Source organism: Poromitra crassiceps, assembly GCF_964638095.1.
Source record: "Poromitra crassiceps genome assembly, chromosome: 4".
Classification (NCBI taxonomy): Eukaryota; Metazoa; Chordata; class Actinopteri; order Beryciformes; family Melamphaidae; genus Poromitra; species Poromitra crassiceps.
The window spans coordinates 58091222-58104095 of record NC_139626.1 but is presented as its reverse complement, the minus strand read 5'-3'; the positions used below and the strand labels follow the sequence as shown (position 1 = coordinate 58104095).

The 12874-nt window shown below is 45.8% G+C and overlaps 1 protein-coding gene across 1 annotated transcript in view; it reads right to left on the bottom strand.

Moving 5' to 3' along the window:
- Positions 1 to 11164, bottom strand: part of LOC310776080 (uncharacterized protein) — a 76044-nt gene extending 64880 nt beyond the window's left edge. Inside the window, exons 1-4 of the mRNA XM_083636230.1 lie at positions 10987 to 11164; positions 9735 to 9809; positions 9376 to 9414; positions 9165 to 9227 (exon numbers count right to left, since the gene is read on the bottom strand). Of these exons, the coding sequence (XP_083492356.1) occupies positions 9165 to 9227; positions 9376 to 9414; positions 9735 to 9809; positions 10987 to 11061 (252 nt within the window). The 5' untranslated portion in view covers positions 11062 to 11164. The remainder of the gene's footprint in view (positions 1 to 9164; positions 9228 to 9375; positions 9415 to 9734; positions 9810 to 10986) is intronic.
- Between the last annotated feature and the right edge of the window lie 1710 nt (positions 11165 to 12874).

Here is a 12874-nt window from a genome sequence, read left to right as displayed (position 1 = left end):
TGTGTTCTTTCCTTTTGTGTTACTGTGTGACTGTGTTCTTTCCTTTTGAGTTACTGTGTGACTGTGTTCTTTCCTTTTGAGTTACTGTGTGACTGTGTTCTTTCCCTTTGAGTTACTGTGTGACTGTGTTCTTTCCTTTTGAGTTACTGTGTGACTGTGTTCTTTCCCTTTGAGTTACTGTGTGACTGTGTTCTTTCCTTTTGTGTTACTGTGTGACTGTGTTCTTTCCTTTTGTGTTACTGTGTGACTGTGTTCTTTCCTTTTGAGTTACTGTGTGACTGTGTTCTTTCCCTTTGAGTTACTGTGTGACTGTGTTCTTTCCTTTTGTGTTACTGTGTGACTGTGTTCTTTCCTTTTGAGTTACTGTGTGACTGTGTTCTTTCCTTTTGAGTTACTGTGTGACTGTGTTCTTTCCCTTTGAGTTACTGTGTGACTGAGTTCTTTCCCTTTGAGTTACTGTGTGACTGTGTTCTTTCCTTTTGAGTTACTGTGTGACTGTGTTCTTTCCTTTTGTGTTACTGTGTGACTGAGTTCTTTCCCTTTGAGTTACTGTGTGACTGTGTTCTTTCCCTTTGAGTTACTGTGTGACTGTGTTCTTTCCCTTTGAGTTACTGTGTGACTGTGTTCTTTCCCTTTGAGTTACTGTGTGACTGTGTTCTTTCCTTTTGAGTTACTGTGTGACTGTGTTCTTTCCCTTTGAGTTACTGTGTGACTGTGTTCTTTCCATTTTAGTTACTGTGTGGCTGTGTTCTTTCCTTTTGAGTTACTGTGTGACTGTGTTCTTTCCCTTTGAGTTACTGTGTGACTGTGTTCTTTCCCTTTGAGTTACTGTGTGACTGTGTTCTTTCCCTTTGAGTTACTGTGTGACTGTGTTCTTTCCTTTTGAGTTACTGTGTGACTGTGTTCTTTCCCTTTGAGTTACTGTGTGACTGTGTTCTTTCCATTTTAGTTACTGTGTGGCTGTGTTCTTTCCTTTTGAGTTACTGTGTGACTGTGTTCTTTCCCTTTGAGTTACTGTGTGACTGTGTTCTTTCCCTTTGAGTTACTGTGTGACTGTGTTCTTTCCTTTTTAGTTACTGTGTGACTGTGTTCTTTCCTTTTGAGTTACTGTGTGACTGTGTTCTTTCCCTTTGAGTTACTGTGTGACTGAGTTCTTTCCCTTTGAGTTACTGTGTGACTGTGTTCTTTCCCTTTGAGTTACTGTGTGACTGTGTTCTTTCCTTTTGAGTTACTGTGTGACTGTGTTCTTTCCCTTTGAGTTACTGTGTGACTGTGTTCTTTCCTTTTGAGTTACTGTGTGACTGTGTTCTTTCCTTTTGAGTTACTGTGTGACTGTGTTCTTTCCTTTTGAGTTACTGTGTGACTGTGTTCTTTCCCTTTGAGTTACTGTGTGACTGTGTTCTTTCCTTTTGAGTTACTGTGTGACTGTGTTCTTTCCCTTTGAGTTACTGTGTGACTGTGTTCTTTCCCTTTGAGTTACTGTGTGACTGTGTTCTTTCCATTTGAGTTACTGTGTGACTGAGTTCTTTCCCTTTGAGTTACTGTGTGACTGTGTTCTTTCCTTTTAGTTACTGTGTGACTGTGTTCTTTCCTTTTGAGTTACTGTGTGACTGTGTTCTTTCCTTTTAGTTACTGTGTGACTGTGTTCTTTCCTTTTAGTTACTGTGTGACTGTGTTCTTTCCCTTTGAGTTACTGTGTGACTGTGTTCTTTCCTTTTAGTTACTGTGTGACTGTGTTCTTTCCTTTTGAGTTACTGTGTGACTGTGTTCTTTCCTTTTGAGTTACTGTGTGACTGTGTTCTTTCCTTTTGAGTTACTGTGTGACTGTGTTCTTTCCTTTTGAGTTACTGTGTGACTGTGTTCTTTCCTTTTGAGTTACTGTGTGACTGTGTTCTTTCCCTTGAGACCCACTAATCGTGTTCTTCTTCATCTCAAATGACTCATGACAACATGGGCATTTACGGATTGGAAAAACCCAAAAAATTCTGCGGGGCACCCCCCGTGACACCCCCTCCCCGTCGGCTTATCGGGCTAAGCCCCCAATGTCTTGAGGACCTAGAAACACCCCTGCTGCACTGGACCCGGAACTGCAGCATACATCACCAACAGCTGTGTTTCAACACTGTGGCAGGTTCCCAAACGTTTTTTTTTCTACTTTTTAAAAATTACCCAATTCACAACGGGCCTTCATCTATAAATCATGAGAAGAAAAGTGAATTTGTGAATAAATGTTCACGTTCCTGACCATTTTTACTGCCATCACCTTATATGATCTTGAACAGGTAAACCAGCCATGTATAAGAGATACACATTTGGTGAATCGTAGCTTTCTTTCGTGCACGTTATTGAAAACAATATACAGTGCACATTTTAAAGGTCCCAATTCGTGCAGCTGTAACCTCTTAAAAACGTGTGTCTCTGGTCCATAAAACATGATTCTGGATTAATTTGTCGAAAATATAGCAACCCCGTTCGTTCTGACGGAGTTCTCACTTCCTCATCTCGTCGCTTCCCAAGAATGGTCTGTTTCTATAATATATTCAGAACTAACAGTTCCCATTGGCCGCTGAGGGAGAGCCCGCCCCAGGCGCCCAGCGGCCAATCAGATTAGCGCCGTGGACCAGCACGCTAGGTTGTGTCCACAACTAACGTTAGCGTACGAGCTATCGCTAACTTAACGGTTGCTACGCTAAAGAGGACATCTCAAAATGCCTAGACTTACCGAATGCACCTCTGCAGTTGCTGGATCACGTACAGTTGGCGTCGCTCCAGCTAGAAGTGTTAATTTTGTGGCTATAGACAAAATGGTGCAGGTAGCTTGTGTGAGAGAGACGCGCGCAGTGTGCTTAAGGACCCGCCTGACGTAACATTAACCCGTGGGGGAACAGAGTGTAAGGGGGCGTGGCTTGGAGGAGACTGCAGGGGGAAGCTGGATAGGGACAAATCCAACTCTGGCAGTTCTGAGGTTGTGACCACTCATTACAGGGAGGGATGACAGCAGCATAAATGCATTTACAAGTAAAAACAGCTTTTGCACGGAATGGGACCTTTAAATTAAAGCCTGCGGAAGAAATTCTGCTAACTTATTTGGTGACCCAAATAATATCTCCTGCGTCCCATCTCTGGGTCCCTGACCAGTATTTGGGAAACGCTGTTCTAGAGCACCAGGGCCCAGTTGCACAAAACACCTTAGGTTAAGATTTCCCTTAGAGTCAGAGTTAAGGTGTCCATAAAATAGAATCGGCCGCACAAAACACCCTTAAATCTTGTGCTTATGTTTTCCTTAAAATGTTTAACCTTATGGAGAAGATTTAAGGGTGTTTTGTGCAGCCGATTCTATTTTATGGACACCTTAAATCTGACTCTAAGGGAAATCTTAACCTAAGGTGCTTTGTGCAACTGGCCCCAGGTCACTGCTAGGATCCGAGTGGCCCAGCATTTCCACTGGGATCAAATACATTCATGGTATTGTAAGTCTTAAGGGCAGTAACTTAGTTACTGTAACTTTATTACTTTCCCCAGTAACTTGTAATGTAAGGAATAGGGGTGTCACGATACACTCATTTCACGATACGATACGACACACGATATTGGGTTCAGGATAACGATACGATATTTTAACAATATTCTTTTTTAACAAAAGTAAATAATTTTTATGTATTTATTTATCATTTATTTAACCATGTGAGTCCCGTTGAAATCGAAACCTCTTTTCAAGGGAGCCCTGGGAAAATACTGGAAAAATAGTCTTTCATTAAAAAACACAAAATACAATTGCCAGATTCGCAGTTAGTTGTTTGTCCTAGGTGGACAAATAAATAAAAAAGTCTGCAGTTTGGCTGTTTGTTGACTCCTCCTGAGGTTAATTGTTCCAATGAAGTGGATTGTGTTCTAAAAGGAGCTGACTAAACAGCTTGTACATCACTTTACGGAAGAAACTGCGAATCTGGCAATGCGATAGTCTCACATAGCCAGACCTATCTCCACACCAGCGCTGGAGAACGGTAAAGGGCTCATTATACTCGAGCAAGCTCCGTGGGGGTGGAGCTCCGCGAGTCACCGTGCGGACCTCGCGCTGGGGCAGATGCTATTATACTCCGAAGTGATCCGCCAAGTGATCAGCATGTTATTGTACAATGGTAAATAGTGAGAACAGCCCGTGAAAAGTCGCAATGAAACGCTATTATGTGCAGTACTGAGTGCGCTTTCACTCTCAAACGACCGCACATCAGCACATGAATGAAATCACCAAACTTGTTTTTACTGAAAGCCGTTTCAGTTCTCAGCCCTGATAGCCTACTCTGTGCTGCTTTTAATCTCTCTCAAATCATGCTCTCACCACAACACATTTACTTGGTGAAATGACTAAAAACGAACAGTTGCAAATCAAAGTTTATAGCCTATCACATGGGTCAAGAAATGTGGCGAAAACACAGCTCAGTGTTCAGGGCTCAGTGGCTTGAAAGCGGCCATGTTTGGAGAGAAGCCGTGCGTTGGTCGCGCTGTGAGAAAAAAAATCGGGCACACGGTGAGCGCCCAACGGAGGTAGCGAATAACCACGCCCAACAAATTTACGTCATTTGACGCGCCCGGCCCTCGCTCCACCCCCGCGCCCTTCACGGCATGGCGAGCATAAAGCAGCCTTAATGCAGTAACTTGAAGTTACTTGGATTAGTAACTCTAATATGATTACTTTTTGTAATTCCTTACTAGGGGTGTCACGATATTTCGTCACACGATATATCGCGATATCGAAACGTCACGATATGCGTATCGTCAGAAAAAAATGATATCGTAAAAAAAAATATATATATATATATATATACCGTTTTTTTTTTTGCTCCTGAATAATAATAGAACAAATTTAGCAGAATCAACACGCATGAGTGAGGGGGTAGACTACTACTGGCATGGCAAAACAGGACTGAAGGACCAGAGAGAGAGTCTGATGTAGGCTTATAAAGAGGAAGAGCAGCTGCTGACAGACTGGACTGAAGGACCAGAGAGAGAGTCTGATGTAGGCTTATAAAGAGGAAGAGCAGCTGCCGACAGACTGGACTGAAGGACCAGAGAGAGAGTCTGATGTAGGCTTATAAAGAGGAAGAGCAGCTGCTGACAGACTGGACTGAAGGACCAGAGAGAGAGTCTGATGTAGGCTTATAAAGAGGAAGAGCAACTGCTGACAGACTCTCTCTCTGGTCCTTCAGTCCAGTCTGTCAGCAGCTGCTCTTCCTCTCTATAAGCCTACATCAGACTCTCTCTCTGGTCCTTCAGTCCAGTCTGTCGGCAGCTGCTCTTCCTCTTTATAAGCCTACATCAGACTCTCTCTCTGGTCCTTCAGTCCAGTCTGTCGGCAGCTGCTCTTCCTCTTTATAAGCCTACATCAGACTCTCTCTCTGGTCCTTCAGTCCAGTCTGTCGGCAGCTGCTCTTCCTCGTTATAAGCCTACATCAGACTCTCTCTCTGGTCATTCAGTCCAGTCTGTCAGCAGCTGCTCTTCCTCTTTATAAGCCTACATCAGACTCTCTCTCTGGTCCTTCAGTCCAGTCTGTCAGCAGCTGCTCTTCCTCTTTATAAGCCTACATCAGACTCTCTCTGGTCCTTCAGTCCAGTCTGTCGGCAGCTGCTCTTCCTCTTTATAAGCCTACATCAGACTCTCTCTCTGGTCCTTCAGTCCAGTCTGTCGGCAGCTGCTCTTCCTCTTTATAAGCCTACATCAGACCCTCTCTCTGGTCCTTCAGTCCAGTCTGTCAGCAGCTGCTCTTCCTCTTTATAAGCCTACATCAGACTCTCTCTGGTCCTTCAGTCCAGTCTGTCAGCAGCTGCTCTTCCTCTCTATAAGCAAACATCAGACTCTCTCTCTGGTCCTTCAGTCCAGTCTGTCAGCAGCTGCTCTTCCTCTTTATAAGCCTACATCAGACCCTCTCTCTGGTCCTTCAGTCCAGTCTGTCGGCAGCTGCTCTTCCTCTTTATAAGCCTACATCAGACTCTCTCTCTGGTCCTTCAGTCCAGTCTGTCAGCAGCTGCTCTTCCTCTTTATAAGCCTACATCAGACTCTCTCTCTGGTCCTTCAGTCCAGTCTGTCGGCAGCTGCTCTTCCTCTTTATAAGCCTACATCAGACTCTCTCTCTGGTCCTTCAGTCCAGTCTGTCGGCAGCTGCTCTTCCTCTTTATAAGCCTACATCAGACTCTCTCTCTGGTCCTTCAGTCCAGTCTGTCGGCAGCTGCTCTTCCTCTTTATAAGCCTACATCAGACTCTCTCTCTGGTCCTTCAGTCCAGTCTGTCGGCAGCTGCTCTTCCTCTTTATAAGCCTACATCAGACTCTCTCTCTGGTCCTTCAGTCCAGTCTGTCGGCAGCTGCTCTTCCTCTTTATAAGCCTACATCAGACTCTCTCTCTGGTCCTTCAGTCCAGTCTGTCGGCAGCTGCTCTTCCTCTTTATAAGCCTACATCAGACTCTCTCTCTGGTCCTTCAGTCCAGTCTGTCGGCAGCTGCTCTTCCTCTTTATAAGCCTACATCAGACCCTCTCTCTGGTCCTTCAGTCCAGTCTGTCGGCAGCTGCTCTTCCTCTTTATAAGCCTACATCAGACTCTCTCTCTGGTCCTTCAGTCCAGTCTGTCGGCAGCTGCTCTTCCTCTTTATAAGCCTACATCAGACTCTCTCTCTGGTCCTTCAGTCCAGTCTGTCAGCAGCTGCTCTTCCTCTTTATAAGCCTACATCAGACTCTCTCTCTGGTCCTTCAGTCCAGTCTGTCGGCAGCTGCTCTTCCTCTTTATAAGCCTACATCAGACTGTCTCTGGTCCTTCAGTCCAGTCTGTCGGCAGCTGCTCTTCCTCTTTATAAGCCTACATCAGACCCTCTCTCTGGTCCTTCAGTCCAGTCTGTCGGCAGCTGCTCTTCCTCTTTATAAGCCTACATCAGACCCTCTCTCTGGTCCTTCAGTCCAGTCTGTCAGCAGCTGCTCTTCCTCTTTATAAGCCTACATCAGACTCTCTCTGGTCCTTCAGTCCAGTCTGTCAGCAGCTGCTCTTCCTCTCTATAAGCCTACATCAGACTCTCTCTCTGGTCCTTCAGTCCAGTCTGTCAGCAGCTGCTCTTCCTCTTTATAAGCCTACATCAGACCCTCTCTCTGGTCCTTCAGTCCAGTCTGTCGGCAGCTGCTCTTCCTCTTTATAAGCCTACATCAGACTCTCTCTCTGGTCCTTCAGTCCAGTCTGTCGGCAGCTGCTCTTCCTCTTTATAAGCCTACATCAGACTCTCTCTCTGGTCCTTCAGTCCAGTCTGTCAGCAGCTGCTCTTCCTCTTTATAAGCCTACATCAGACTCTCTCTCTGGTCCTTCAGTCCAGTCTGTCAGCAGCTGCTCTTCCTCTTTATAAGCCTACATCAGACTCTCTCTCTGGTCCTTCAGTCCAGTCTGTCGGCAGCTGCTCTTCCTCTTTATAAGCCTACATCAGACTCTCTCTCTGGTCCTTCAGTCCAGTCTGTCGGCAGCTGCTCTTCCTCTTTATAAGCCTACATCAGACTCTCTCTCTGGTCCTTCAGTCCAGTCTGTCGGCAGCTGCTCTTCCTCTTTATAAGCCTACATCAGACCCTCTCTCTGGTCCTTCAGTCCAGTCTGTCGGCAGCTGCTCTTCCTCTTTATAAGCCTACATCAGACTCTCTCTCTGGTCCTTCAGTCCAGTCTGTCGGCAGCTGCTCTTCCTCTTTATAAGCCTACATCAGACTCTCTCTCTGGTCCTTCAGTCCAGTCTGTCGGCAGCTGCTCTTCCTCTTTATAAGCCTACATCAGACCCTCTCTCTGGTCCTTCAGTCCAGTCTGTCGGCAGCTGCTCTTCCTCTTTATAAGCCTACATCAGACCCTCTCTCTGGTCCTTCAGTCCAGTCTGTCGGCAGCTGCTCTTCCTCTTTATAAGCCTACATCAGACTCTCTCTCTGGTCCTTCAGTCCAGTCTGTCAGCAGCTGCTCTTCCTCTTTATAAGCCTACATCAGACTCTCTCTCTGGTCCTTCAGTCCAGTCTGTCAGCAGCTGCTCTTCCTCTTTATAAGCCTACATCAGACTCTCTCTCTGGTCCTTCAGTCCAGTCTGTCAGCAGCTGCTCTTCCTCTTTATAAGCCTACATCAGACCCTCTCTCTGGTCCTTCAGTCCAGTCTGTCAGCAGCTGCTCTTCCTCTTTATAAGCCTACATCAGACTCTCTCTCTGGTCCTTCAGTCCAGTCTGTCGGCAGCTGCTCTTCCTCTTTATAAGCCTACATCAGACCCTCTCTCTGGTCCTTCAGTCCAGTCTGTCGGCAGCTGCTCTTCCTCTTTATAAGCCTACATCAGACCCTCTCTCTGGTCCTTCAGTCCAGTCTGTCGGCAGCTGCTCTTCCTCTTTATAAGCCTACATCAGACCCTCTCTCTGGTCCTTCAGTCCAGTCTGTCGGCAGCTGCTCTTCCTATAAGCCTACATCAGACCCTCTCTCTGGTCCTTCAGTCCAGTCTGTCGGCAGCTGCTCTCTGGCTCGCTCTCAGCTCCTTCGCCGCAGCAGACACGAAACACACTGAGGCCATTTTGTGCCGGCTCTCCATTCCATACTCCCCCCCTACCCCGCCAACCCCCCCCCCCCCCCCCCCCCGCGCCGCCACATCCCCCCACACCTCCCCGCCTCACACAACACAAAAAGACCTCTGTTTCTGTCAGGAAGCTCTTGGAGGTGAACCGCTCGCTCCCCTAAATAGCCAGATTGATCTATTCAAGAATTCCATGTTTTTCTTAAGGACTCCCCCCCCCCCCCCCCTCTACACTGTTCGCTATCGGGCCAAGACAAACTGCTCACAGGCACACGAGCCCATGTGAATATATCAAGACTTCAGAGATGCTCGATGCACCCTCTGATCTGAGGTCAGCGACGGAGGAAGAAGAAAGTTGAACCCGGAGGCAAGATGCCCGACTCTCATCCAAATTCTCATTCCAATAAGTCGGCAGCCTCTTGTCGTTATTTCTCAAATCAAATCCTTTTCAGCGCAGAGAAGAGACGGTTGGCTTTGCTGTGAAAAGTGTCTAGTGGAGCAGAGAAGAGACGGTTGGCTTTGCTGTGAAAAGTGTCTAGTGGAGCAGGAAAGCGTGGTGTGTCTGGTGTTAATCTCCCCAGCCTGTGTGAAGGTTGTTGTCTGACTCACGTCTGCGCCTGGAAGGCCTGCAGCCCCCGGGGTTCCGTCCTTGCCGTCGTCTCCGTCGGGGCCCTGGAAGCAGAAGGTTCACCTCACATCATCAACACACTTTATGTCAGAAGAACCACAGTCAGCATCTATATATATATATATATATATATATATATAATAGCATCTCTGTCTGTTTTCATGTGAAAGGAGAAGTAAAGAATCCACTCACAGGTCCGCCGTCGACCTCTGAATCTACTCCTCTGTCGCCCTGCAGATACAGGAAGAATATATTCATGTATTATTATTATTATTATTATTATTTTTAATATTTTTTTTTCTTTTTCTTCTTTTTTTTATTGCACAATTAGGGTAATGGCAATGGTAATAGGTGTCACGGTGTCATGTCTCAGTTGAAGGAAGTATCAAGTCAAACTCAACAAACTGTCTCATGTAAACTAACGGGGCATCAGTTTCACTTTTATACTTTGAACTGAGGAAACGGAACGTGTGATCCCAGCCCACGCCACATATCTGCCAACTGAAATTCACGCAGATGAAGAAACAAAGAAATGATCAATCTCGGCTCACATCAATGCCGTCCACTCCGGGCACGCCGGCTACTCCTTCTGGCCCCGGGGGGCCTCTGGGACCGACCGGGCCCCTCTGCAAGACAAGAGAAAAAACAACAACATTTGGACTCTTTTCCCCCCTGCTGCCGATCATCTTGCAAACCCTGGCTGTCGCTGCACACAGAGACTCCCTGTGTCTCCGTGGGCGATGAGAGGAAAGGTCGTGAAGAGAATCTCCAGCCTGGTGTTTCTTTACTGCTGCTGGTTATCACCCGATTGGTACCAGATGGACAGTCACGCTCACCAGCTTCAGGTTCAAATTCATCGCAAATAAAGCGCAAAAAACTATAGACGTCCTTTGTAACTCGTGCCTTTTCTGAAATGGCATCATAGAGAGTAGCATTTATGTGGTGGTTGTTTTTTTTTAGAATACGTATTAGGGATACCTTGCCTTCGGTCAATGTGAACCTTTGTGTCTCACATCCTGATCTTGTGAATGTTCCATGCGATAATAATGTGATGCGATATCCTCATGATAAGCTATAGGCAAGGCCATGTCAGCTTTATTTGCACAGCATGAATGCAATGTACTTCAGATAAAACATGTCAAACACACAACTTTTCTGGTAAGAAGAAACATTAAAAAAAGAAGGAAAGAAAGAATGAGCGAGCGAACGAAAGAAAGAAAGAAAGAAAGAAAGAAAGAAAGAAAGAACGAATGAAAGAAAGAACGAACGAAAGAAAGAAAGAAAGAAAGAAAGAAAGAAAGAACGAACGAACGAAAGAAAGAAAGAACGAACGAACGAACGAAAGAAAGGACAAATTACTTAGTAAATAGATTACAGCAGGATTCCCAAGAAAAATTAATAAGTTGATAAGCTTAGCTTGTATCTTCTATTATAGGACGTTGGAAAATACACTGAAGTCCATACAGGAACACTATAGCGACACCATAGGAGATTGAAAGAGACCCCTTGGGGCGATGTTGCACTATAAATAAATAAAAACTGAAACTGAACTGAACTGAAACAATACGATATAAAATATATTAAACTCACTACTGAGCGCCACAGGAACATAATAGTGTCACCATAGGACATAAAACGCCATAAACCGCAATAAACTCACTATAAGGTCATTACTGTGTTCCCGACACACTGCAAGTCCCTGTATGAATACGATAGGGGTGTTTTCATGAGTTTTTCATTTGAGGAAAGGAAGGGAACTTTAGGGAATGAGGACAGGGAAGCAGAGGGAAGCTTCTCTCTCACCTGAGCGGAGCAGATGAGGAGGGTCTGGAGGAAAACCACCAACAAGGACCCCTGGTAGATCCTGGAGCGAGCCATGGTCTTCTTCTCAGGGCCGAGGAAGAGATGCAGAAAGTCCCTTTTTCCCGGATTTTAGTCGGGTTCACGGTCCACCTGGCAATATCCCCCCGACTGGAGTCCCTGCTTGGCCCTGCCTGAGGAGAGAGGGGCTTATTGCTTATTCATGAGCGCTGCGGCCCGCAGGCTGCTCGGAGGAGGGACGGAGGGGGGCGGGGTTAAAAAAAAACAAAAGACCTTCCAGTCGTACACGTGGTGAGCGAGATGAACTGAATTAAAGCTGCAAATATTCTGGAACCGGGAGAAAAAATAATTGTGCGCGATCGTTGTTTTTATCCGGCTTCTTACTAGGGCTGCACAATTCATCGCATTTTCATCGTCATCGCAATATGAACACGCGCAATAAACACATCGCAAAAGACTGCCTGAAACGCAATGAATCACAAAAGTGGTTTTATTGACGTGCGTCATGCATTCCCACTCAGCATCTGATCATTTTGTCTTGTGTTGTAGATCCAGCGTACACCTTTCCCTTGCAACGGTGCGCTCCGCCCCCCCCTCTGCCAAAGCCCTGCTAGAGTCAGTGTGTATTTCTTTTCTTTATTCAGTGGGCACAGGCTATGTTTGGGGTCTATGTTAGCATTATCAAAGCAGAAAGACATAGGAACTGTATAGCTAATATGCATACTTTAATTTTTGTTTATTTATCGCAAGTCATATCGTCATCGCTATATTGAACAATGTTATCGCACATCGCAGATTTTCCTCATATCGTGCAGGCCTACTTCTTATTGACAAAGGCATTCTACACAGGCCCGCCGACAGTGGCGGGCATCAGCTGTCCACTGTCCAGCGGTTTACTTTTTTTTATGTAAAAACAAAATGGTTTGATGCGGTCTACACCTAGTATTCCGGGGGACTTTTATTTTGACAACATAGCCCTCTACTGGGAGACTCTGGTAATTAATAATAAATTATGGAGGAGGGTCAGGGCCGTATGAGGTTATTTTGTCCCGGGCCGAGCAAGACAATCCCTGATTGTACATTTTAAATTTTGCAATATGTTTTTTTCCCCCAAATGGAATTGTGAGAGTTGCAAGAGCAGAGACGCAGGGCCGATTTTACCAACGGGCTTACCGGGGCTGAAGCCCCGGGGCCCGGGACATCAAGGGGCCCAAAAAAAAAAAAATTGAAAAAAAGTTTTTTTTACTGACGCCATTCACATTTTTTTGCAGAGTAATAACATCCACTGTGAGAGGGCTCCCGAATTTATCGTGCTTAGGGCCCCCAGATGTACAGGGATGCCCCTGTGTGTGTGTGTGTGTGTGTGTGTGTGTGTGTGTGTGTGTGTGTGTGTGTGTGTGTGTGTGTGTGTGTGTTGTGATTGGTAAATTGTGATTGGTAAATCACAAGTTCAGACACGTTGATTGACAGGTCTGACATTTAGGTTACCAATCACACGACGGGAGGCGCCCAGGCGCGCCCAGGCTGAAGCCTATTGTCCAATGACTGAGTTCATTAACCTGCTCTCAAACTGCTGCCCGTGCCCGCTTGCTGGAGGTGCCTGGTCCTGGAGTGAGAGAAAAAGAAAGCCTGATACCGGCGCCAGTATGTTTCCAGAAAAGAAAACTGCGACTGCAAGTGGCAGTCAAAAAAGGAAAAAAAGGGCAGAGAAAGCTAAACCTACAGTTTGTGTTTGTAAGTTAGAATGCTGACAGGAGAGCAGGTGGTGACATGAAAGTTAGTGAGAAAAGGAGAAGATACTGAATAATGACATCACAACAGTATAATCCTAATGTTGATTTAAAATGAGATATTCCTTTAAATACGGCTA